Source organism: Lycium ferocissimum, unplaced genomic scaffold (assembly GCF_029784015.1).
Source record: "Lycium ferocissimum isolate CSIRO_LF1 unplaced genomic scaffold, AGI_CSIRO_Lferr_CH_V1 ctg3842, whole genome shotgun sequence".
Lineage (NCBI taxonomy): Eukaryota > Viridiplantae > Streptophyta > Magnoliopsida > Solanales > Solanaceae > Lycium > Lycium ferocissimum.
In genome coordinates this window covers 73,928-99,114 of record NW_026725508.1, presented here as the reverse complement: position 1 = coordinate 99,114, position 25,187 = coordinate 73,928, and the positions used below count along the sequence as shown (strand labels likewise).

General features: G+C 37.8%; 2 protein-coding genes across 5 annotated transcripts; one reads left to right on the top strand and one right to left on the bottom strand.

Moving 5' to 3' along the window:
- Positions 1 to 12,569: 12,569 nt before the first annotated feature.
- Positions 12,570 to 16,707, top strand: LOC132044215 (uncharacterized). Of its 4 annotated transcripts, XM_059434703.1 has the most exons (6): positions 12,586 to 12,980; positions 15,058 to 15,172; positions 15,426 to 15,567; positions 15,751 to 15,811; positions 15,907 to 15,975; positions 16,272 to 16,707. In XM_059434703.1, the coding sequence occupies exons 1-6, from the start codon at positions 12,834 to 12,836 to the stop codon at positions 16,341 to 16,343; spliced, it is 606 nt and encodes a 201-aa protein (XP_059290686.1). In that variant the 5' UTR covers positions 12,586 to 12,833; the 3' UTR covers positions 16,344 to 16,707. The 4 variants fall into 4 exon arrangements, with proteins under 4 accessions (XP_059290685.1, XP_059290684.1, XP_059290686.1 ...); XM_059434702.1 differs by having other exon boundaries at positions 12,570 to 12,897; positions 15,353 to 15,811; XM_059434701.1 differs by having other exon boundaries at positions 12,580 to 12,980; positions 15,426 to 15,811.
- A 2,279-nt stretch (positions 16,708 to 18,986) lies between these two features.
- Positions 18,987 to 19,819, bottom strand: LOC132044214 (uncharacterized). The gene is made up of 3 exons (XM_059434699.1): positions 19,486 to 19,819; positions 19,348 to 19,382; positions 18,987 to 19,178 (listed from the first exon to the last, which is right to left on the bottom strand). The coding sequence occupies exons 1-3, from the start codon at positions 19,817 to 19,819 to the stop codon at positions 18,987 to 18,989; spliced, it is 561 nt and encodes a 186-aa protein (XP_059290682.1).
- Between the last annotated feature and the right edge of the window lie 5,368 nt (positions 19,820 to 25,187).

Genomic DNA, 25,187 nt, shown 5'->3' with positions numbered 1-25,187 from the left:
CTGCCTCTTTTTCTGGGACCCCTATCTGGATAACGCTCCCCTCTCCGTAGTTGATATTGTTCCTCCAAGTTTTGGGCATGGTCCCGGATACGAGCAATAGTCATCCCATCCTCGGAGTGAAGCCGTCAAGCACTCCTTAATTATATGTGGCCCCAACCCACTCGCAAACCGATGTACGTGATCTCCCATATCAGCCTATCATGGCCGGGGCATACCCGGCTAACGAGTTAAAGCGAAGACTATATTCTCTCGACACTCATATTTCCCCGCTTAAGATTCAAAAACATATCGCCGAGCTCGTCGAACCTCCGGAAGGTAGAAAATGTCGCAAAAATGCCTCAGTGAACTCCTGCCAAACCGGAGGGGGTGCATTCGCTCCCCTCGAAGATACCCAGTTATTATACCATAGAACTGCCACATCCCGCAGCCTGTATGAAGCCAACTCTACGAACTCCGTATCCGAAGCATGTATGATCCTCAGAGTCCTCAGCATCTCATCTATGAAACTCTGCGGGTCTTCCTTTGGTTTTGATCCATAAACTCCGGGGGTCTCAGAGTGATAAAGTCGCGGGCCCTTGCACTCACCGCCTTGTCTCCCGGGTCTACATCTTGCCGCTGAACTTGTGCGGCCACTAGCTGGGTCAATAACTGGATGGCCTCTGCCATCTGATGGCCCGAGCGGCCGGGCGGTGGAACTGGAGGTGCTGGGGTTGGAGCTGGAACTCTTTCCTGCTCTGCTGATACAGGGGAAGCAGGAGAAGTCCGAGGGGGAGCTTCATTATAAGACTCGTCTTCTTCTAGCTGCCGTTCAACTCTGTTTCCGGCCACCCTTTTGTTCTTCTGGGCCGCCGTAGCCTTCTTCTTCATCGGCATTACTGAAACCATAACATAGGATTAGGAGAATAATATGGAAACCTGATAGCATAGCTCTATCGCACGATCTAGAGTACAAAGAAGGTCATATTTCCTAAATGCCCTGCAGCCTCCTGTTTATAAGTGTGGCGCGCTACACACCCATAAACAGGACTCTACTGGACACGGCTCGTAGACAAACCCCTAGGACCGCCTGCTCTGATACCACTTCTGTCACGACCCAACTAGGGGCCGCGACGGGTACCCGATACTTGTACCGAGCACCCCTTATCTATCTTTTTTACCTCGATTGCTGAGTGGGCCGTATGCACTGTACCATTTTTTTTTTGTTACTAACATTAACCTTAGTAGCGAATTTATGAACATAGGCTAATAAACTTTGCTTGCACATTATACAAATAGGACAAAAATACAAAACATCTAACCGTACATATCTTACGAGCCTCTAAGCATAGTACACATATACATAGGAAGGGCCGATAGAATATATATACAAAATAGTACCAAAGAACCGAGGCTCCGAACAACCGGAGCGCCGCTACAATACCGCCGACGGAGCTCCTAGAGTCAAGTCTGTCCACCGCCGACTCGCGCGGCATGGAACGCAGCGTCCACAAGAAGGGACGTCGTACGAATAATGTACCGAGTATGTAAGGCATAGAAATTAATAATGCAAGCAAAGACACAAGGTATGAATAACCATATCATGGGTCCATAGGACATATAGTGGGATAAAATAAAGTAACCTGCACATACGAATACCCTTTTCAGGCTGGATACCATGCATGCTTGTTTTTCCCTTTTTAGAAAAAAACATTTCTTTTTCATAGACATAGAAAATAGAACTTATATCATGTCGTGTCTTGTCATAACATATCATATCGTATCGTATCATATCATATCATATCATATCGTACCATATCATATCATTTCGTATCATATCATATCATATCATATCATATCATGTCATATCGTATCATATCATGTCATATCGTATCATATCGTGTCATATCATACCGTATCATATCATATCATATATCATACGTGTCATGTCATATCATATCGTGTCATGTCATATCATATCGTGTCATGTCATAGCACCGAACAACGTCGGCTCGCCCACATAGCGCCGAAATACGTCGGCTCGCCCATATATCCCGCGTCCGGGCATCCCGCGTCCGGGACGATAACGCCAGCTGATCAGGTGGCAATGAACATGTATCCCTTCCCCTTCCCCATATACCCCTTCCCCCACCCCATGTACATATACATATCTCATATACATATGTTATATAAGCATGCAGGAGAGTCCAAGGAAAATCATATATCCATCGGAGTGACATAAGGTCAGAAACCTCCGATTACATTATGGAATAACCAGGGTCATCATGTCTCACCTTGAAGGAACGATAATTATAAGGCGGGACTATTAACGGAAAATAATATTAAAAGAAAACATGAAACGAAATCATGGACATCATAAACGTTAGTTCATATGCTTGAAATCTTTAGAAAATAGTATCATAACCAAGGAATAGAATTAAAGATCAAGAACTAGTTTAACACTTTCATATTCGCATTGGATTCTTAACTTAAGGCTCTTAGTCATGGAATCATTCTTATCATACTTGTCATAGACATATTCTCTTCCTTACATCATCATTATCATTATTATCATCGAAATATTCTCATTAGAATAGTTACAACACTTATCGTTTGATAAACGGAGCAATAAGGAAAACCCGAGAACAAAGTGGGCCCACCTCGAGTCAAATGAGGTGGCGTACACAATTTACATAGGATACATTCCATGACGTCACTTATGAGAGATTTAAGGTAGTCGGGTCCTATTTGTGCGAGTTCTAGATGTTTAGGTAACTTTCCAACATTTTATGCAAAATTTTTAATTCAATTCTATTGAATGAAAAAGGGTTAATTTCAATCTCGGATTTCTAGGAAAGGAATTGTCCTCGAGGCCCGTGTCCAAACCTATTATGCCTAGGACATGCCAAGGAAGGAAGGGGGAAGCCTTACATACCTTTTTCCGCTCCTTGTGCTACTCCAAATTCAAGTTGCAAATCCGCCAAAATCTACAATTTGGTCATGTTTACCAAACATTGATTAGAGCATTTAGAAGTTGAATCTTAAGGTACTACTTGTCTACCGAAATTTCGGCAGCACTTCCCCTGTAAATCCACCATCCCAAAATTCAACTTAGCCAATTTTAATCAACAACAATCCGGGAATTCAACCCGGCCAAACTACCAATATAATGGCAACAACCATACTAATAATTTCCATATTCAATCCAAGATACATTCTAACACTTCAATCAACATACTACTTCCTTCAAGACTTTCCAACTTCCAATAAAACAATAACAACCTCATAATTTATATTCTAACAACACCATACTAACAGCATTACCTTCCATGCATGCAAGAACATTATATTTGATTTACATAAACTTCTACAACAAGTCTTCCACTACTACCATTTCACTAAGATCATTAAGCTATTATTAGCAATATAAAATCCACATAACAACAACCAATACACTAAATAAAATTGACTCATCTCCCTCCACACCACACCACAACCACACGGCCACACACTCACTCCACACACTCACGGCCACAACATGTTTTTCATGCTTCCATGAGTTTTATTCATATTTTCATAAACTCCATCCTTTTTCACATACCACATCATATACAAACATCCAAAACATGTAAAGGATGATGAATTCTTACCTTTTTCCTTCAACTCTTCACTTGGCTTGGGTGGTGACTTTGTGACAACTAGTAGTTTTCTCACTCTAACAATTATACCACGTTAACGGGGACCCTTGAATTAGTGGGACTACTATGAGAAACAAATTTTGGGGTAAGATTTTTGGTCTTCTTGTTCTCCACCTCTTGGCCGAATTGCTTGGGAGTTTTTCTCCTTCTCCTTTTGTTTTTTTTAAGTCTTGAAATTTCTAGAGAGTTTTATGAATAAGATGACTAATAAGTCATCCTTTGAACTCTTTTATTTAATTCACACATGGGCTTGGCCCACAAAGGGTTGGACGGCCAACCTTGACCCAAAATGGTCAAGCCCATTTTTTTTGTGTTTTGCTTTGCATTTCATGACAAATCTTGATTTTCCAAATTCCAAATTTGCCCTTCGTCTTCCCCCCATATTTCCACGAGTCATGTTGCAAATTTACCTTTTTTCCCCTAGCCTCTCTTAATATTTCCACTTCTAAACTCTTCATAAGCAACTCATACGCCAATCAAAATAAAAAGATAGCCTTGCTAGTTATCTTCCCGCGACTACCTTGAATTATCCGAACAAACAAAAATGCGGGATATAATGGCTAGTTAGCTGGTGGAGCTCACGGGCTAATTCCCTCTTTTTCGGCGGGACATCACACCGACTTCCTATGGATTTACGGCTAAGAGCATCGGCTACCATATTTGCTTTACCAGGATGGTATATAATATTTACATCGTAGTCTTTCAATGGCTCTAACCATCGCCTCTGTCGCAGGTTCAACTCCTTTTGCTTGAAAATATATCGGAGACTTTTGTGATCTGTGTAGATATCCACATGGACGTCGTACAAATAATGCCTCCATATTTTTAGAGCATGAATAACCGCAGCTAGTTCAAGGTCATGGGTCGGTTAATTCTTCTCATGTTTCCGTAGTTGCCTGGAAGCATAAGCGATAACTTTACCGTGCTGCATCAGTACACAGCCTAACCCGACACCGGAGGCATCACAATACACAACATAGCCTTCTGATCCTTCTGAAAGTGTCAGGACTGGAGCTGAGGTCAACCTGTCTTTCAGCTCCTCGAAGCTGCGCTCACAAGCATCGGTCCACTGAAATTTGGCGACTTTCAGTGTTAGCTTCGTCAACGGTGCTGAAATAGAGGAAAACCCTTCTACAAACCTTCTATAATAACTCGCTAATCCCAGAAAGCTGTGGACTTCCATAGGCGTTGTAGGTCTTAGCCAAGTCTTCACAGCCTCAATCTTTTGAGTATCGACCCAAAAATTCTGGAGGGTTCAAGATCATAAAATCACGGGCTCGGGCACTCGTCGCCCTATCACCTGGACACGCACCCTACCGCTGAGCCTGAGCGGCAACTAACTGAGTCAGAAACTGGACTATATCTCGCAAGTCCTGATCTGGAGCAGTAAGGGAAGGGGCTGGGGCCCTTTCATGCCCGTCTGCTGCTGGAGGAATAGGAGTGGCATGCGAGGGAGTAGCACTCTGAGCCTCGCTATGTCCCAACTCAACTGGGGGTTCTCACCTGGTACCTTCTCCAGTGGCGCCTAATATTGTGCGGATTTTCTTCTTCGTTGGCAGCATCGCTGAAATCATAACGCACAATTAGGATAAGAGGAAATCTTACATTATAGCTCTATCGCACGATCTATACGGAAAAAGGACGGTCATTGTTCCTAAATGCCCCGTAGCCTCTTGTTTATAAGTGTGGCGCACTTCACACCCATAAACAAGACTCTACTGGACACGGCTCGTAGAGACACCCTAGGACAAAACTGCTCTGATACCACTTTTGTCATGACCCGACTAGAGAGCCATGACGGGTAACCGGGGCTAACTACCGAGCACCACTCATCAAGCCACTATCGTGCCCAACCAGTACACACATAATCTCCAAGATAATGCTTACTACGAATTGATCATAAACCATTTCGCAAGACATGCATGCATATATAAGCCCTTAAGGCAACAAAGGAATAATATACAAAATATACACTAGAGGGTTATCTAACATCTGCTACCCACACATATGTATCTACGAGTCTCTAACGGAGACACTGAAATCATGAAGACGGGACAGGACCCTGCCATACCCAAGTATGTACACAAAAGAACATATCAAAAACGCACCTCTCCGAATAGGGAAGTGCTCCCTGCAAGCCGGTCCGCTCCTAAGAATCTCGGGTCGTCCCCCGTTCACCTGTGGGCATGAACACAGCGTCCATAAAAGAAAAGGGACGTCAGTACGAACAATGTACTGAGTATGTAAGGCATGTATAGGAACATAATAAGAAAGTACAGAAAGAATAACAAGAGGGATAACTGGAACTGCGTGCCTCCTGAGGCGGAACCATGCATGCTCACTTTTACCGTTTAAAACATACATACATGCATAAATGAACTGTCTGAGCCAATAACATCATTAGCCCGCGTCCGGGCCTCCCGCGTCTGGGGTTATCATCTCACGCCGCCCACTAGTGGTGTCATGCCCGTGCCATAAAGACACGGTGTTATCCTTATCCGTAAGCCGCCCACCGAAGTGGTGTCATGCTCAGCCAACTAGGCACGGTGTATTATCATTATGTACATAACATCAAGCATGCATGCTAGCTCAAGTAAAAGCTATAGCGCTATTGGAGTGACGTAAGGTCGAGAACCTTCGATTATGTTATGGAACATCATCATCGTCATGCCTCGCCTTGAAAGAACCAAAGATCATGAGGTGAGGCAACAACAAGGAATAACATCAATGAAATCATAAGCATAGAAACATCAGGCTCACAAAAGCATAATTATCATCATCACTATCATAAAACATATCTCGTAGGAAGCTCTTAAGGATCTTTAACTTTCACCTTTAGGGATGTAAGAAAGTCATGGGGTATAGGAAAGAGATTATAGTATAGAAGTCATGCCTTTGAAAGAAGGGGACTGGCCTTACATACCTTTATGTCTCCTTAACGATATCGGCTAGGTGCTCACCTTCCGAGCTCACAATTCTACATACAATAGGGTTCGTACTAGAATCAGATAATCGAAAATATACTTAAGCTTAAACTAAAGCGGCTAAGTGCTAATGAAAATTGGACAAAGATTTCGACAACTTTTCCCCATATAATAAAACAACTCCCAAACTTCATAACAACACCCATAATATCATAATACATAAATTACTTCGAGTTAGACATTATTTGACTTCCAAATGTACTTCCAAAATCCTCCATAACCCTAACTGTACTACAACATCATGTTCATTATTCGCATAATACTTTCTCAACATCATTAGCATCATTCGTAACAAGATTATACCCATATTACTCCTTGAATCATAACTCAAACTACCTTTCAACTCAACATACCCTTATTTGCATATTTGAGTTCATATTCCATATTTGTTCCTAATTCAAATTCTTCAACTATTCAACACCATCAATAACATGAAACAATTGTAAAACTCACCTTTAACCATATAAGGATGACCTTGAATGGATATTCTTCACTTGAGAGGAACCCCAACTTCAATACCAATAGGGTTCTTGACTTCTACGAATCCTAGTGAGTTATTCCACATTTGATTCTCTTGGTATTAACCTCTTGATCCTTGATTTCTCCTTAAAGTTGTGTTGATATATTTGGAGGAAGGTTCTAGGCTCTTTTGGAGTGTGGGAATGTGGAAAATGAGAAAGAAAAAAAAAAGAGTCGTGCATATATAAAAATGAAATTCTGACCCGACCCGAAATCTACGGCTTATTATACGGACCGTATAAATTATACGGTCCGTATAATGGACCGTACATTTCCTCCAGAAAGTCATCCCTCTATGGAAGGGTTCTACGGGCAGATATACGGGCTGTATAAATTATACGGTTCGTATATATGACCGTACAATCCACAATTTTTCTGGATTTGTTCTATTTGCTTCGTTTAACCTCCAATCCCCGTGGAACCTTCTTGGCACTTATTTAATGCTCAATTAATGATCTAAAGAACCTTATAACTCATCCTCAAGATCTTGCTAAATATCCGCTAGCTCGATAACTATGAAATCTCCCCCCCAAACGCAACTTATACTTCGCTCCCTTTGACGAACCTAGCTTCACCAAGTCATATAACTTAAAAATCTTATTGTATATACTTTACGGTCGCGGAATACCCTTTTATAGTCAGGAGAGCTTCATGGTCGTCTTAAGCTTGTTCTAGTCTATTTACGACTCAATGATATAAAATTTCCGAGGTGTAACACGGGTAGTCCCCGTGCAGATTTCAACAAGCCATTGAATGACTCAGAGCTGTTTGTTGTCAGCATACCCCATCGCCTACCTTCATCCTGGTGTAATGTCGATTTGTCTTTATCAATTGTATTCAACCAAAGGGAAGGCTTCCTCATTCGCCCGCCTAATAATTTCCATCTGTTGGTCAAACTTCTTCTCCTGATGCGCTGTTGGAGCCGCCCACATCCAATTGCAAAGTGCTGGGCTTCGATATGCCTTTTGGAAGTTTGCCTTCAAATTCCTTAAACAATAACGATGGTAGGCAAAGGGTGGCTACCACCCCTGCAAATTAAACATATTGTGCAATATGTCTGTCTGATGTCACACATATTCCCATGCGATCCTTAATAACATGTTGCCTTAAGTAGTCCAAAAACATACCCCATATACTAATGCTCTCATTAGCTGCAATTGCAAAAGCTAGAGGGAATATAGCTCCATTTGCATCCATTCCAACTGCAATTAGCAGCTTTATGTCGTATACCCCGTACACATGTGTTCCATCTATTGACATTACAGGCCGACAATGAGCAAAACCATCAATGCATGGTTCGAATGCCCAAAACACAAAGTCAAAAATATTACCGGGCACACCAGGCTTCGATTTGAGCTTCCATTCAACAACAGTACCATGATTGAAGTGTTGTAGAGTCGCCATGTATCTCGGTAAATTCTTGAAAAAGCCCTCCCAATTGCTGTAGACTATCTCATCTGCACGCCTACGCCTAAGATATGCCTTCCTCTTACTAATAGTTTTGCTATATACTTTTGGGACGGCAGTAATACAATCTTTAATAGGGAACCTGAATAAGTTGAAATGTCAACATATAGCAACGAGGAACATCATATTAACATCAAAACTAAATAAACTTACGCGAAGGGGATACCTTGGGTTTTTTCCAATGTCGCCAACTAAAACACGAGCAATCATATTGGTATCTAGATTTCAATGATCATCTAGGAGGTCACCCATATCACAAGTGTGCTTTGTGTAGAACTTTGAAATAGTCCACATCTTTTTCAGCTTCCTTACCACGAGCATCCATTCGCAGCCTTGATATTTTCGCTGCAGACCAATCGCTAAAGTTTTCGTGTGGAATCGTCAACTTTAAACTCCCTCATCCCCTGGATGCAATAAATCTTAACAGCCCTTTGCAATGATTTTTTCAAGTTGAAAATCATGCATTTTTCAATACGAGCCTTTTGTTTTAAAAGATCCACTGGCTCTTATCACAAACTTCGCCGAATATGATCATCATCCCTAGTAAAAACAAAAGCAACTGGGTGATCTTGAAGATGATCAAGATAGGGGATCTCATCGGAATGCCACTGAATCGGGGTCGACTCTTGCTGTTGAAATTGGCTTTGCGGCTAAACCGGGTCGACTCTTCTCGTTCAAATGGTTGCTGTGAATTCGCCTCTCTGGTGTCTTTGATCGTTCATCATGTCTTGCAACAGTTCTACTTGATATTGAGGATTAGTTCCAACCTCAACCCCATCCTCACTTTCTTCATCGTCACTTTCCTCTGCATTAGGTATTTCCTCACTATCGCTAGATGATGTCACTATATAATTCGGATAATCTGGACCATCCATAGCAGGTCTTTGCCTATAATTTGGTGCAACCACCACATTCTCTCTACATAAGAAAGTAGAGTATTTTAACTACTACACATCAAATAATACAATTGATGTTAAAAAAAAAAATAGACGTACTTATAGTAATCAACTGCACCGAAACTTGAGGAAGGACCATCGTTTTGAGTAGTTGGATAGGCTGAGGATCCAACCTGATTTATCCATCCCGATTGAGAGGACTGTCTGATATGATCCATATCAGGTGTATAACCCCTAAATAATATAATCGACATCATTAGTAGCATTCAAGTGCCACTACACAATAATAATAATTTAAAAAATGAATATTTACCATTGCCCATCAAATTGCTGACTTATACTATCCAGAGGCATTTAGCTCGTCAAAATGCCTTCATAAGTACTCATGTCAGGGTAATTGTGTTCATCAGTAGGTTCCGCTTGAGTGACTTCGGCCTGAATTCTAGACGGGGCTTCCCAACGAGGTCTATTTCGGGCTTCCCGAGGAGCCCTAGCCATGAATTCAAGTCGATTAATGGGGACCTTCTCTATGTACATTTCAAGGACGTTTAAACTTATGAATTCCCTATAATCATAAGGCGCCTTCAAATAATCCGTCAAAGAACCATCGTCTTGAATGTACCACTGTCCATAACTAGTTAGACCTTGCGGCGTAAATGGCATTGGATATCTTCCAATTATATTTAAATCAAAATCACTCCTACTAACTTGTAGTCTATTATACAAGACTTGGAGTAGTTTTGAGAATTTTAAGTCAAGTGAAAACTTAACATGATATTTTGGGGGAGAATCATAGCTCAAATTATTTTTCTCGAATATAATTTGTTCGTCCCAGAATAAAGGAACTCTAATTTTTGGAACATCATCCATTTTTTGACTAATTTAGGAGGAATACAAAATGCAAAAGCTGGATGAAACTTAGAATTTATGTTAAAAATTAGATGAAACTTAGAATTTTTTCTCTCATTTGAAATCTGTATTAATAAGATTTGAAGTTTGAATATTCAACCAACGTATGCATGCAATTAGTGTGTCTTGCAGTGTTACGTCAAATCAATTAAGTACGGAGTGTTACATAATGCATGAATTAACCGCGCTATGTCAGTGGCTGACAGTATAGCGCAGTGAAATACCGCTTTATGTCATAATAACGCAGTAAATTACTGCGTTATATATGTATAACGCAGTAAATTAGTGCGTTATTCTGACATAACGCGGTATTTTACTGTGCTATAACACTGCACTATGTTGTCACCTCAACTATCATATAGAAAAACGTCATAATTCGAATCAAATTTTGGGTTTCATGCAGCAAGTGTTATATAACGTAATTAGACGAATAGTTACCAACCACACAAAATTGAGTTACTTTGTCATTTTTTGACCAATTTAGAGATATTAGTTGTGTTTTATCGTTCTCTCCAGAAAACATATTTGACGCAATGGGCAGGACATGGGAATTGGGTGAAGATTTTGAATACTCGAACAACCCGAACGAGGGATACAACCAACATTACAACAATATGATGACAGAGGAGTGGAATTGGCATGTTAGGAAGGTTGTAGCACTGGAGCAAAAGTTAGCGTTAGGGCTTAAACGCCCAAAAAAACGTGCTATGTCAATTCCTCGTGGAACTCCACAAGAGTTTAATTTTGCTTTTAACCGTTTTCGCAAAGAGAACAATCGGATGCAAATACGTTACCTTAGGGTAGAATATGGTATACATGGTAGCATAAGATTTAGATCCAAGTGGGATTCGGACTGTGAGATGTCCGATGAAGATTAATATTTTCTTATATAAAGTAAGTAGGTAGGGTCATAAAGACCCCTCCCCCTCCCCCAATTAGGAGTACGTGGGGGTTTGCAACTATATAAGTAGCACTTTCTTTTGTTATTAGACTACAATGTATTCAATGTCAAGTAGTAGAAACTCAGATTGGTCTTTACTCCTTCCAAAAGAACCAAATAGCAGTGATGATGAGAGTTCAAATCATAGCAGTTTTTCGAGTGACACCAGTGATATTTCAAACTAGACGAGCTAAATCTCCACATTCTTATGAGCGTAATGATGATTTCGCAAGGTGAAATATTCAGATCCGCGAGAATATTACTGCGGTTTACGCCGAGAATGGTCACATCGGCTTGCCGAATCAGAACGTCTTGTTCGTGACTTGAAAAATCTCATCGCTCCAATCCCAACAAGGTACTTTATAACCATGCCTCGAGTAGGCCCAGAAACTTGCGAGCTTGCCGTACAAAGGATTAGAAAAGAAAACAACAGAATGCTGACAAGATGATGTAGATTTTACATGCTAAAGTTGGTCGAAGAACAAGCATCATCAACCTAAGAGAGAACTAACATCTACTGAAAAAAAGATGTGTCTTAAGAAACCGCCAATATTTTTCTGAGGATGATATTGAGGACTTCTATTCTGATCATGATTAAGAATGTTGTGATTTTAGTTTTAAGTTTAATTTATGATGATGTTGTTATTTTGAAGAATATTAGTATGTTTAGTTTTTCATTAACTCAAGGGCATGAATTGATGAATGTATTTTCAGTTTTTTTTTTTTTTTTTTTTTTTTTTTTTTTATGATTGTATTTTTACTAGTTTTGATTTATTATTAATGAACAAGTTACCCTAAATCATAAAGAACTTAAAGCTAATGACATCAAGCTTTCAAATAAAAATGGCGTTCGAGCACTTTTCAACCACTAAAACGGCAATCCGGAGATTTTCTTATCCTTGATGTATTGAGCGTACCTTATTAATCGTACAAAAACAAGTAGAGTTCTATGTAAAATATTGAAGTTTCGGGGTCTCGAAATATAATTAATCTATGGTCAAAATACGTTAAAAAGTGTAATGAAAGAGGGATTAACTAAAAGGAAAAAAAAAACAAGGACCCTTTAGCGCAATAAAAGATAATTTTGTAACATTTTTTTTATTAGGTATTTTGATTCAAAACACTTTTTTGGGGTCATTTTAGTTCCCGACTCTAACTGGAAAATGGTATTCCATCATGCCGTAATGCAAGCCCCATAATGCCCATGATTGACGTGCCCTCACACATACGTGTCTTCTTTCCATTGGTTTATTTTCCCTCCTCAGAATTCAGTCTTAACTGCACTTAAAGCCAAGAAAACACCGGTTACTCCAATCATCTCTCAATAGGAAATTTGTGTTTCTTTCCTTCCCTCTAAAACCCAAATTTTCAATGAAAATTCCATTTTGGAGATTGTAGAATTGTGATCTTCCAATTTTGATTGAGTAAATTAGTAAAAAGAAGTATGGTTGAAGGAGTGGAGAGCAGTGACGATGTACTTCCAAGACATACGAAAGTGGTTGTGACTGGTAATAATAGGACTAAGTCTACATTTGTCGGTCGTCAAGGTGTTGTCAAGAAAGCTGTTGGACTTGGTGGATGGCATTGGCTCGTAATTCTTTCCTTCTCATTAATTTTGCCTTTTTTTTTTTTTTCTACAAGTGAGAATTTGGGTTTTGGTTGAATTTCATTGTTTGAAGCAATGAGGATTAATTCAGAAATTCTGGGTTTTGCTTTGTTCTATGGTATACCATTATGGGTAATTCGGTACTTCTTCTTCCTAATTTATGCGAAGGTGTTTGCTGGACAGAAATTTAAGAAATAAATAAAGGTTTTTGAAACTTGTGTTCTAAAATAAATTATAGATATTTGTGTAGCTAGACATGAATATTTAAAAGTTAGATTATTATTAAATATAGAAATTTGTCATTCTTTTTTAGACTGATTTAAGAGGAAATAGTGTCAAATAAATTGGAATTTTGTTTTTTCTTCTCTTAAAGTTTCATCTTTTCTTCTCATAAATAAAAAAGAAAAATTTCGGTCTTTTTGTTATTTTCTTCACGAATGTTAGGTGTAAATAACATTTTTCCCAAGTAGTGCTAAAATGTTTCCTTTTTTAAGAATGGTTTCAGTGGCTACATTTGTGTTGATTGTGGCCGTTGTACTTTTTGATTTTGATATGGTAAATTTGGTGGTTTGTTTTGGTCTTACATATCAATGAGTAGGTTCTGCATTTGGGTTTTGATTAAATTTCATTGTGTGTTGATTACCTTAATGCAATGTGCATTAATTAAGTAATTTTGGGTTTTGCTTTGTTTATTTTATGTTGTCTCATTGTTAGGGGAATTTGATATTTTTATATCTCAACTCAGAAAGTCTTAGTCTTTAATTTTTTTTACAACAAATGTAGTGTCCATCAAATTCTTTTGTTTTCTCGCAGTACTTGAAATTCTTGTGTGGGGTTTTCGAGCAAATTTATCAGAAATTTTAATTTGTCAATGTTGAGTTAGTTCTTTTTATTGATAGATCTGGTGTTTTAAGATGTTCCATTATATATGATCAGGCAGTTAGCATAGAACTTTAACTGATTAAGTAAATTTAGAATTTAAGGTTTTGGAAGCCGTTGTATTCTGTCAGATATTTTATCACCAGTTATGTTGCATTCTCATGATTTGTGCACAAGATTATTGTTGAACATAAATTGTGACAACTGAATACTGTTAAACATTTTTTTTCTTACTTAGAAGTAGGAGAAGATACCCCATTTCCCACAGAATATGTTTACTTATTACAGGGGCGATATTATGTACTAATTTTGGGTCACGTGAATACATGGTCTCTCCGTAAAACTAGGTATTTTATGTATATATTTTAAAAAATTGGTATAATATTAACTGCAGGAACACATGCTACAAGAAGGCTAAATGGTGCACTTGGTTGAATGTTGAGTTATTTACCTAGAGGTCTAGGGATTAATTCCCACTTAATACATTTTTCCTTCTTTTTTTTTTTAGTGGTGAACCCATGCTCTAGAAATCTTAGATTCGCCTCTAACTTATTACTCTCTTGTTCTTGCTGTTTAGACGAATCAGCCAGCTATTTAAAACACTATCCATCTAACTTATTACTCTCCAAATTCAGATTATAACGGTCTCAGATTAAAAGCAGTAGACATCAGCTACTTATGTTGTTCTGTTCGTTAACAACACCTTATAAAAAAGAAAATCTTGTTCATCGACAACATGAAGCATTTGTTCCCGATAGTTTTTATTCTCTCCTTTTTTCTTAAAAAGAACTTTTGTTTTGGATTAAGAAACTTTGTCCTGATTGTCTATGACATCTGAGCTTTAGTGTATGAGCCGTTTCACATTGCAAAGAATTTCGGTACTCTTTGTTAACCTCGTCATAATTTAGTTTTTTACTTTACGAATCACAACTTACGAGATCCATATATATTGTATCCAGATAATAACAACTTGGTTTTTTCTTTCTTTATTTCTTCTTTTACCCCCTTATTTGGTTGTCTTGTAGAATCACATAAGATGACTGCTACTTTGTTAATGACTCTTATATAAATTTTAGTTTTCCTACTATATATGTACAGAAACAAAAAGATCTAGTGTGTTGCATAAATTGAAACATAACCTGTTCTCGAAATCTAATATTTGTGGTTGTCAAAAACTTTGAAGGTTCTTACAAATGGAATAGAGGTGAAACTACAGAGGAATGCATTAAGTGTGATTGAAGCTCCTACTGGTAATGAGGATGATGGTGACCTTGAATTTGAAACTGTACAGTGGAATGGTAAGTCACCCATTTTAGATGAATCATAAAAATAGTCTTTCATTTAGCTATACATTTAAAATTTGCTGTATATTTCTCGTCCTGGAAGTTTAAAAGTTACTAGTATGGTTCTTGTTCTACCACCTGCATGTTTTTTATCGAAAATTTGTTAAAGGTTGTTATATGGCTAAATTCTATTAGGTATATTTTTCCTTGTCTGGTTATTCCCTTTTGGCTCACTACCTAAAACAACGTGTTCGTGCTATTTCTTTAGCATCTGATGATACTCAAAAGTTTCATAGATCAAGGAATCACATGCATAAATCATCTGGATATTCTCACAAGACCTTGAGCCGCTCCTTCTCGTGTAACTCACAGTTGAAGGGATCTATTTCTATCCCTCAGGGAACCATGAAAGTTTTCAATTGTGTTATTGTTTTACAGTATTATTCTGCTACTTCCCAGCCACTCTCAGTTATTTCGAGTAATTATTTTTCAAGACCAACTTTAAACTTTACAAACATTTTACTCATAGTTGCTTGTTGGCTCTTTCAAATTATATGGAGAAATTATTTTTCAAAACTAACTAATGTACAGAACGTTGACCTTAGCAAACTTGAGATGGCTGCACTATGGAGATATTGGCAACACTTTAACCTTGTAAGTAGATAAATAATATTTGAGAAAAGATTGATGTTGTTCTTATCATGTGTGTTATCTATTTCGTTAACTGCGTTGGCTACCTTTCTTGTTAGATGGATGCCATACCTAACCCCTCTAAAGAGCAACTAATTGATGTTGTCAAGAGGCATTTCACATCACAGGTATTGTCTTATCTATCTTTACCTCGCTGTTGATAAGTAGTAGTTAGTTCATCCTTATTATTATGCCCTACTGTTAACAAACTTTTGCAAATTCAAATCCAATGGTTGGTTTATCTTAGTATTATAATGCACTATGGTACCTTGGTATTTGCATTTTAGATATCAATATCAATATTTACCGGAGAACAATAGATTAGGCTTTGCTTGTATGTATAATTGTTCTTTCATGTTTTAATAAATTCTTGCCCTTTCAAATCATGCACTACTGACTGTATGAACTTATTTGTGGGGTGAAGCAATTGGACGAGTTGCAGGTTATTGTGGGTTTTGTGCAGGCCGCCAAAAGATTGAAGACACTCCGCAAATGACTCAACTGACCCATCGTATATGCCCCTAATGCTAACAAATAGCGGTACCTTTGCTTTGTGTCCGCTATCCATGGCAGTAATATCTGCAGTATATATTATTATGCTTCTACCGTCTATCCCTTCTTGCTTTTGTGAGTTGGTGAGATCTTATCTTACATTTAGAGGCTTTATCTTATTTTTAGTTGTAGCTTTCTGTAGATAAATGAACTTCTGGACTGACCATGGTTGAATGTGTTTCCCACGAATGGAGGAAGTACTAGTACTTATCACATGTATAGACTGATGACTCAACTGTAAATCATCATTCAACGTTTGATCGTGGTGTATTAGCTTCTTCTAATGTAACTGACCCTTCATTTCCCTATTTCTGTCATTGTTCTTTGATGATATATGAAGTACTCCCTCCGTCCCAAAAAGATTGTCTTACTTTCCTTATTAGTTTGTCACAAAAAGATTGACGCATTTCCATATTTAGAAATAATTTAACTTTATGAGATGATTTACAGTCACACAAATATCTAAGGCTTATTTTGGACTACACATTTCAAAAGTCTTCATTTATTTCTTAAAGTCCGTGCCAAGTTAAACTAAGACAATCTTTTTGGGACAGAGGAAGTAATTTATTTACTTTGTGCTTATGCATGGTTAGCGACGCACCAGAAGTAATTTATTTACTTTGTACATATACATGGTTAACGACGCACCAGTGATTGACTATAGTTTTTTTAAAAAAAAAAAAAAATCTATAGTCAATAGTCTATTGACTATAGTTTTTCAAGTTTAATATAAAATATTGTTGGCAGAAATTGCATGATACTTGGTCGGTTATATTACAATGTATAATTGTCAAATTGAGGGGGAGCTTGGGACGACGGAAGTGTATCCGTGTGACCTATAGGTCACGGCAGTGTTCAGGAAAGCGTGAAGCGGAAAAAAATGACAAGGCCCTACATTACGCTTTAAGCGAAGCGCTCGCTTCATTGACGTGAAGCGCAATTTTGTGAAAAGATCAAAATAAATAGAGAACATATATATAAGCAAAAGTTCAAATTAAAAACTAAGAGCTTGTTTGGAAAGCCACCTGGTAATTGGAATTGGTGTAATTACTACCCTAGTAATTACACAGCCTAGTAATTACATAGTATTATAATTACAATGACCTGTTTGTTTGTTATAATGTAATTACAAAGGTAATTACAAGCGCGATGTTTGGTTGTACAAGTGTAATTACACAGTTAGTTTAAATTTAAAAATAACATTTGATTATAAATAAAAAATTAATATGTAAAAATATGTGCCTTTATAAATGATATTAAATTAGTTATTTAATAATACATTGTTTCTTGAAAATATGTTAATTAATAATCATATATTTGTAACTAATATTGTAAAAAATAATTGATATATAATTTCAAATTAATAATATTTTAATTTTTATTGATTATAAAATGTAAAAGCATATTTTTTTTGTGAGAACATCATGAGATTGGATGTTTGACAAAAAAAGAATATTTATAAATATAATGCCATAACATTATTCAAATGTTTGACAATAATTCTATCAACGGTAAGTGAAAAATAAACGCATTTAATGCGAAATAACAAGTCAATAAGATTAAAGCAAATATTTTTAAAATGAAAAATATAACCCAAATTCAAAATCCAAAAGAAAAAAATTTAACATAATACTCTTATGTCAAATTCCTACATTACATAACTAAGTTTCAACGTAAAGATAAGTAAATACTCCTATAATTCAAAAGAAAGGGAAAATATAAGTCTATAACCTCATTCATAACGAAATTCTATTTTAATAACGTTACTCATTATATGCCAAGTTTGTTAATGACTTATTCTTTCTAATATTAAGAGATGTAGTTTCAAAAATTAGAGTATTAACACGGTTATGCTAAATGAATTAAAAAAAAATACGAGCAATTACATGGAACCACAAAAAGTAAGGTTGGGAATGAGAAGAAAGGAAATGAAATATAAATACTTAAAAAGAAAAATATATTTTAAAAAATAAAAATAAAAAAGAAATTAAATAATAGAAATAAAAAATAAATTAGAAAAGAAAAAAATTAAAATAAATTAAATAATAGAAATAAAAAATAAATTAAAAAAGAAAAGAAATTAAAATAAAATTAAAAAGAAATAAACAAAAAGGTAACCCCGTAATTACAGGGTGTAATTACACCTAATTCTCACCCCCCCCCCTCTCCTTTGAGAATTGGAGAGTGTAATTACACCCTCTCAATTACACCCAATTCCCACCTAACTGTGTAATTACCTGGTCAAACAAACAGGCCAAACAGTGTAATTACACCCAATTCCAATTGCCTGGTTGGCTTTCCAAACAGGCCCTAAAGTAGATATCCCCCATAGACCATAGGACAAACAAAATCAAAGTTATTAATAGTTCAACATCTAATTCTACTCTTCCACAAGATTGTCAAAATCTTGTACTCCATCATCATTATATTGCTTATCATCTTCTTCAACTTCATCAACTAGGGAATGACTTGTGGCTACTTCTTTTCCCCTCCTATGTTGGCTTGAAGTATTCCCCCTTAAACCATAGCGGCTCTCCTCGACTCCCATTGCCTCGGCAACAACACCGAAAGTTAAATCGAAATCTCCCTAAAAAATTGCATCATCTTCAACATTCTCAACTCCGGTTAGCCATTCATTGGCATCATCAATATTGTCCAAAGCAATTGGATCAATTACATTGCCAACATTGTAACGACGCCTCAATGTTCTATTGTATTTTATGAACACTAGGTCATGGAGGCGCTTTAGGGTTAGTCTATTCCTCTTCTTGCTATGAATCTACAAATAAGTTGTGGCAAATAATTAGTAGGAGTTAAGACAATTCAAATATAATTAGTTATCTCAATATACTAAATCTTTTTTCTTAGTTCTTATATGTTCAAACACGCTCCAGTTTCTCTCACATCCGGATGAGCTACAAGTTAGACCTAGAACTTTGATGGCAAACTTTTGTAATTCTAGAGTGTCTCTGCCATAAAGCCTCTGTCATTCAACTATTAAAGTATAACATATATTCAAGAATCAATAAGTATAAAGAAATAACTTAAAAGTTAAACTATAAAGAAAGATTGATGAATTGGCTCACCTGGTGACTTCTTCTTTCTTTGTCTTATAGCCATTGAAAATCCAAAGGTTCCTTCAGAATTAGTATAAGCACTTAGTTGTAACCCTATTTGATCTTGCTCATCTTCCTCGGGAACCAACTTAGCAACACTCTCATAGAATCCCTTCATCACTTTTACATTTAGTAATCGCATCTCATTGTTATCATAAAAGGTTGATGGGTTCAACATATTCCTAGCGGCATGCAAAGATTGATGAAGTTGATCCGTCCACCTTTTATCAATGATGTCAAAGACCTTTGCATACTTATGCGAGTCACTAAATGATTTTCGAATAGACTCCTTAACCCTATCCATAGCTTTAAAAAGGTAGCTCGTGGGTGGTTTTTGTTCCCCATCCACCAAACGAAGTACTTAATCAACGGCCTACCAACTTTAAGAGCATGAACAACACTATTCTAAAAAGTATAAGACATCATTATGCGTGCAACTTCATTCCCTATAACTTCTTTTGCAAATTTACTATTGTTCCATTCATCTGAAATGAACAAGCTTCTCAGGTTGACCTTTTGCATGTGCATACGTTGCAAGGTCAAGAAAGCAGTAGAAAATCTAGTCTTGCCAGGTTTCATCAAGTTTTTTTGTTTTGTGAATCTCCTCATCATGTTCAACAATAAAGGCCTTTGAACAATGTAGGAATGTGCCTTAACTGCCTTAGTTAAAACTCCGGTTAAGGGTCTTTTCTTGAAAATATCCCCGAACATCAAATTTAGACAATGAGCCGCACATGGAGTCCAACATATGTTCGGGAACACTCCCTTCATCATAGCACCTCTTTTAACATTTTCAGCTACATTATCTGTAGCAACTTGAACAACATTCTCTGCTCCAATCTTCTCTATGGTGCTCTGAAACAAGGAGAACATCTTGATGGAATCAGTAGACGAGTCGCTCGCATCAACAGATTCAAGAAATAAGCTTCTTTTTGGAGAATTCACTAACACATTGATGATCATTTTTCCAGTTCTTGCCGTCCACTTATCCATCATAATGGAACATCCGAAATGCTTCCATTCTACCCGATGATCCTCCACTATTTTTTTGTCTCTTCCACTTCTTTAGCTAGATATGAGTTACTAACTTCACGATAAGTGGGCGACTTCATTCCTGCACCATACTGGCCTACGACCTCAATGAAGGCTCCAAATGTGTCGGTGTAGTTGACACAATTGAAGGGGAGCCCTGCATCGTACATCCATCGTGAAAAAGCCGCAACTGCACAATCCCTCAAGATAGCCTCGGCATGGGCTTGCAAAATTTTCTTACCACTCGTCCCTGTATTATCTCCTGGCTTCTGCTGAAAGTAGCAATCTAAAGGACCTTTTGTACCGGTTGATCCATAAGTTGAAGAGATTATTACATTTTTTGCCCGTTTTTGTGATAGTGAAGGAAGAGATAAATCAGCAGTTTCACCTTCTTACATTTCATCATCATCATCATCATCACCATCAAGATTAGTCACATTTGCTTAATGTAACATTTGATGTTTTAGATCCTTTTTTCCCTCGACATATTTTTTATTTCTTCCCTCATATTCTCCGGGCATTTTAGACAGCGTACGACGTCGCTATAAATAGCAATAAGATGTTGTTTGTGGCGAAAGATTCCTCCTTTAGTTATCTTATCACAAAACAACATACAACTGCGGTCCGATTGGTCTCACTAGCTTTTCTCCCATATTTCCAAGTCGGGTCGGACATTTTTAATCGTTGTTAAGATTTAAAAAAATAGAATCAGGAACAAATAATTTTTTCGCTTCTGTAATATACAAAATCAGCAGAGAAGAGCAAAATAGAGCAAAGATAACAGAGCAAGAAAATCAGCAAAACAGAGTAGAAAAAATCAGCAAAACAGAGCAGAAGAAGAAAGAAGAAGAAAAGCAGAGCAGAAAACAGAGGAAAGAAGAGAGCAGAAAAAGAAAAGAAAAAAAGCTAGTCTGTGAAGTCGATGGAGAAACAGAAGAAGAAGAAGAAGAAGAAGAAGAAGGAGGAGGAGGAGGAGGAGGAGGAGGAGGAGAAGAAGAAGAACCTTACCTAAAGACTGATCTATACTCTGAAGTCGTGAAAACCCTAAGTCTGAAGTTTGATATGTGAGGACTGTGTGGGAGTTTAAATCTTTTTAAATAAAAGCGTACGCTTCCGTCGCTTCATCTGCTTCACCGATTCAACCCTAGAAGCGTACGCTTCACTGGGCATCCATCACTTCGCATACCTGAGGCGACAAAGGCTCGCTTCGCTTCTCTCCGTCGCTTAAAGTGATGCAGCGAGCACTTTCCTGAACACTGGGTCACGGGTTCAAGTCCTGGAAGCAACCACTAATACTTGCATTAGGGCAGATTGTCTACATCACACCCGTTAGGTTGCAGCCCTTCCCCGGACCCTGCTAACCGGATGCTTTGTATTAGTTGGGCTAATTGTGTCAATTCTATAACGACTCTGCAGTATAATTCTTCTTTCTTGGCGTCTATGGCCTTTATGCTTTACTCTTAAATCTAAAAAGGAATGGTTTGGTTACAACTGAGACTGATTTATCTCGCCTTTGTTTGAATATTTTTTTTCGGATAAGCAATTACTACTAGATTATCTACACCATAGTTGTGGATTTGTGGTACAGTATTATTTTTATACCACACTCAATTTACCCCCTTCATTTCAATTTATATGAACCTATTTCCTTATTAATCCGTGATAAAAAAAAATGGCTTCTTTCTATATTTGAAAACAATTCACCTTCACACAATGATTTATAACCACATAAAATATATGTGACTTATTTAATACCACAAGTTTAAAAGTCTTCTTTTCTTTTTTAAACTCCATGCCCAGTCAAATTGGTTAACATATATGGAAATAGAGGGAGTATGATATTATTAATTATGAGATAAAACAATAAACTGACAAAGATGTATTTCTTCAAGCCTTCTCCTAAGAGTCTTAAGAATGATCTCAAGGTTAAAATTGAACAAAATTTTTTATCCATATTTATTTAGTGTTAAACAAAACATACGTCTTCCCCATTTGGGCCCTCTTTATTCCATTTCTTAAGTGGTTCCTGAAGGTAAATTATTCATACTCAAAAAGATTAACAAAAACCATCCATATATGACTCACAATTGTGGTATGGGGTTTCTCTAGCCTTTTGATTTGTTTGGTATGGTAGTTCATTATGAGAATTCGACCTGTGTGAGTATCACAATGCCAATTCAGTTCTGAATAAACGACACGTATTGCAGTGTAAAAATAATTAAATTATGATGAATTCAATAAAAAATTGAATCTGCAAGGATACATAAACAGTTAATCCACCCACTGGGTAAGGCAAAAGCGATTTGGCCTTAGCAAGTGAACGAACTAACTGTAGTGCTAAAAAATTCTACACATCCGAAGTGTGACCTGGACACGCGGTTCTTGGATCTAATTCAAAGAACGGTTCATTGCCTAACACAACCGACCCAAGCAGGACGATTCCCAAGCTTAAGACCCTGCCTACAACCGGTGGCTGAGCGAAGATTTTTATTAAGGGGGTTCAAAAATATAACGAAGCAAACACATGAAGAAGCTAAGGGTGTTCAACATCTACCATATAGCATAAAACTTATTTTAACCTTTTATATATAGTGAAATTTTCCGCCGAATAAGCTTCGGATGAACCCCCTCGATCCAACCTAGCTCTACCCCCGCCTCCAACTTAACTTGCTCCCGATTTGAGTCATGACTTACGACCCAAAGTCATGTGGCACACAGGCTATGGCCCCGCATCCAAACCTCACACAGGTCGTGTTTTCTCCTTGATACCCTCGCCACGACCCACTCCAACTCCCTTTGATTGAGTCTAAAAGGATAGGGTGCATGTCTAACAACTTCCACAATATAAAAAATAGATCCTGGGCCTAACTCAACCTCAAAAGATAGTTCATGAGGGGAGGGTTGCCAAGTCCATATAAGGAGACCACCCATCTCATTAACTATCGATGTGGGATATTTTTCATTTTTCAACACCCCTCCCCACGTCCAGGGCTGAAAATCTGGTGCCTAGGCAACTTTAATTTGGGGGCCTAACATCGGTGAGATGGGTCCTGTTCTGATACGATGTAAATAATGGATCATGGGCCTAACTCAACCCCAAAGCTAGTTCATAAGGGAAGGATTGCCCAAGTACATATAAGGAGACCACCCATCTCATTAAATATCGATGTGGGATATTTTTCATTCTTCAACACACAACAACCTTCACGAAGATTAGTGAGAGGATATCGCCCCCAGCGATTGGAATAATTCGACAGACTAAATGACGACGTACAAGTTAGTCGTGAACTCCAAGCACCCAATCTACTATATAATTATCAGATGAGGGACAAGTTTCAAGGGGCATTCAATTATATTCAACGTCACTCAAGGATATTTAACACTTAGTTTTGGAACTTTATTTTCTTTATCAAAGCACTTGTATACACTGCTCAAAGCACTATCTGTTTTTTCTCTACTTTACTTTATCTGTTATTTTGATATTCTTCACCTTTTCATTCCGTGCATTGCCATTGGCTCGTTCTTTAATCGACCGCAGAGTAGATTTTTTCCCCTACTGTCCGATAGCTTCTTCGATTTCCCGGTCCATTTGACTAAGCTCCCCATGTGCCCGAGTGTGTGATTAATTCACATGTATCGACACTAAAGTTGTATTATTTGATCCTTGGTGGCCTGTAGTCATGTGAGCATCCAGGGGATTGATTCCTAGTTGGTTAGGATTCATTCTTCCTTCGATACGTGGTTTCTTGACGAAGTTTGCTCAGCTTGCCCTTTGCCATATTCTGCTCAGTCGTTCCCTGGCTATTGGGTTTTCTTTTAACGTGGTTACTTCTTCAACTTTGGCTATGACATCTTTGAAGCAATATAATCTTTTCATCGTCAGTTCCTTACATAGGATGTCATCGATACATCTGTTTCTGAAGGATTCATTTGCATGTTCGTCACTGCAGTCAGGAATAGAGATTTTCTCACGGGTAAATATTTGCATATACTCCGTGACCGACTCGTTGAGACACCTATAATATGGTTTAGATTTGTCTTCTTGCAGCCGGCAAACAGTGCTAGGAACGCAAACAGTGCTAGATTTGTCTTCTTTCAGCCAAAGATCCGATGGATCTTGGAGTAAGGCTTATGTTCCAATCCAAAGTCGGGCCTTAGAGGCTTGAATCAAATCCCTTGCACATAGCTGCTCTAGCCGTACATGGGAACGACTAGGCTGATCATCTGTTGTCGACACCAGGCCATGTGATCGCCCAGATCAATTGCTCCATTGTATTGCTTCCTCTTTTGTGGAACAAACTTTAGCAGTAGTTCCATAGTAGTGATTGGATCTTTTAATGGTTCTTTTGTCTAGATAGCTATAGGTGTCTTCTTCTTCAAAGGTTGAACTCCTAGTAAACGTTCTAGTACCGCCTCCAACTCTTATTTGTCAAGGATCTTAGCGTGAAGGATATTGTCAATATCCATAAGAGTGATACCCGGGCAACGCCATTTACTCTGTCATTCCCATAGTTTGATTCGGTCTCCAACATGCCTTGCACCCGATTGGCTATTGCTAGCATTGCGACGAAGTTATGGTCTTTATCTGTTATCACTCATTGCAGCACGATTGGATCGGAGTTTCGTTAGGGTCTGGACCC

What these genes read in the sequence shown, in the direction of transcription:
- LOC132044215 (XM_059434701.1), top strand. Translation starts at nt 12,834, where the DNA reads ATGGTTGAAGGAGTGGAGAGCAGTGACGATGTACTTCCAAGACATACG. An exon ending in TTGGTGGATGGCATTGGCTC is followed by an intron (nt 12,981 to 15,057) that starts GTAATTCTTTCC and finishes AAAACTTTGAAG; the next exon opens with GTTCTTACAAATGGAATAGA. An exon ending in TGAAACTGTACAGTGGAATG is followed by an intron (nt 15,173 to 15,425) that starts GTAAGTCACCCA and finishes CTATTTCTTTAG; the next exon opens with CATCTGATGATACTCAAAAG.
- LOC132044214 (XM_059434699.1), bottom strand. Translation starts at nt 19,819, where the DNA reads ATGGATAGGGTTAAGGAGTCTATTCGAAAATCATTTAGTGACTCGCAT. An exon ending in AAGAAAGAAGAAGTCACCAG is followed by an intron (nt 19,383 to 19,485) that starts GTGAGCCAATTC and finishes GTTGAATGACAG; the next exon opens with AGGCTTTATGGCAGAGACAC. An exon ending in GACACTCTAGAATTACAAAA is followed by an intron (nt 19,179 to 19,347) that starts GTTTGCCATCAA and finishes ACTTATTTGTAG; the next exon opens with ATTCATAGCAAGAAGAGGAA.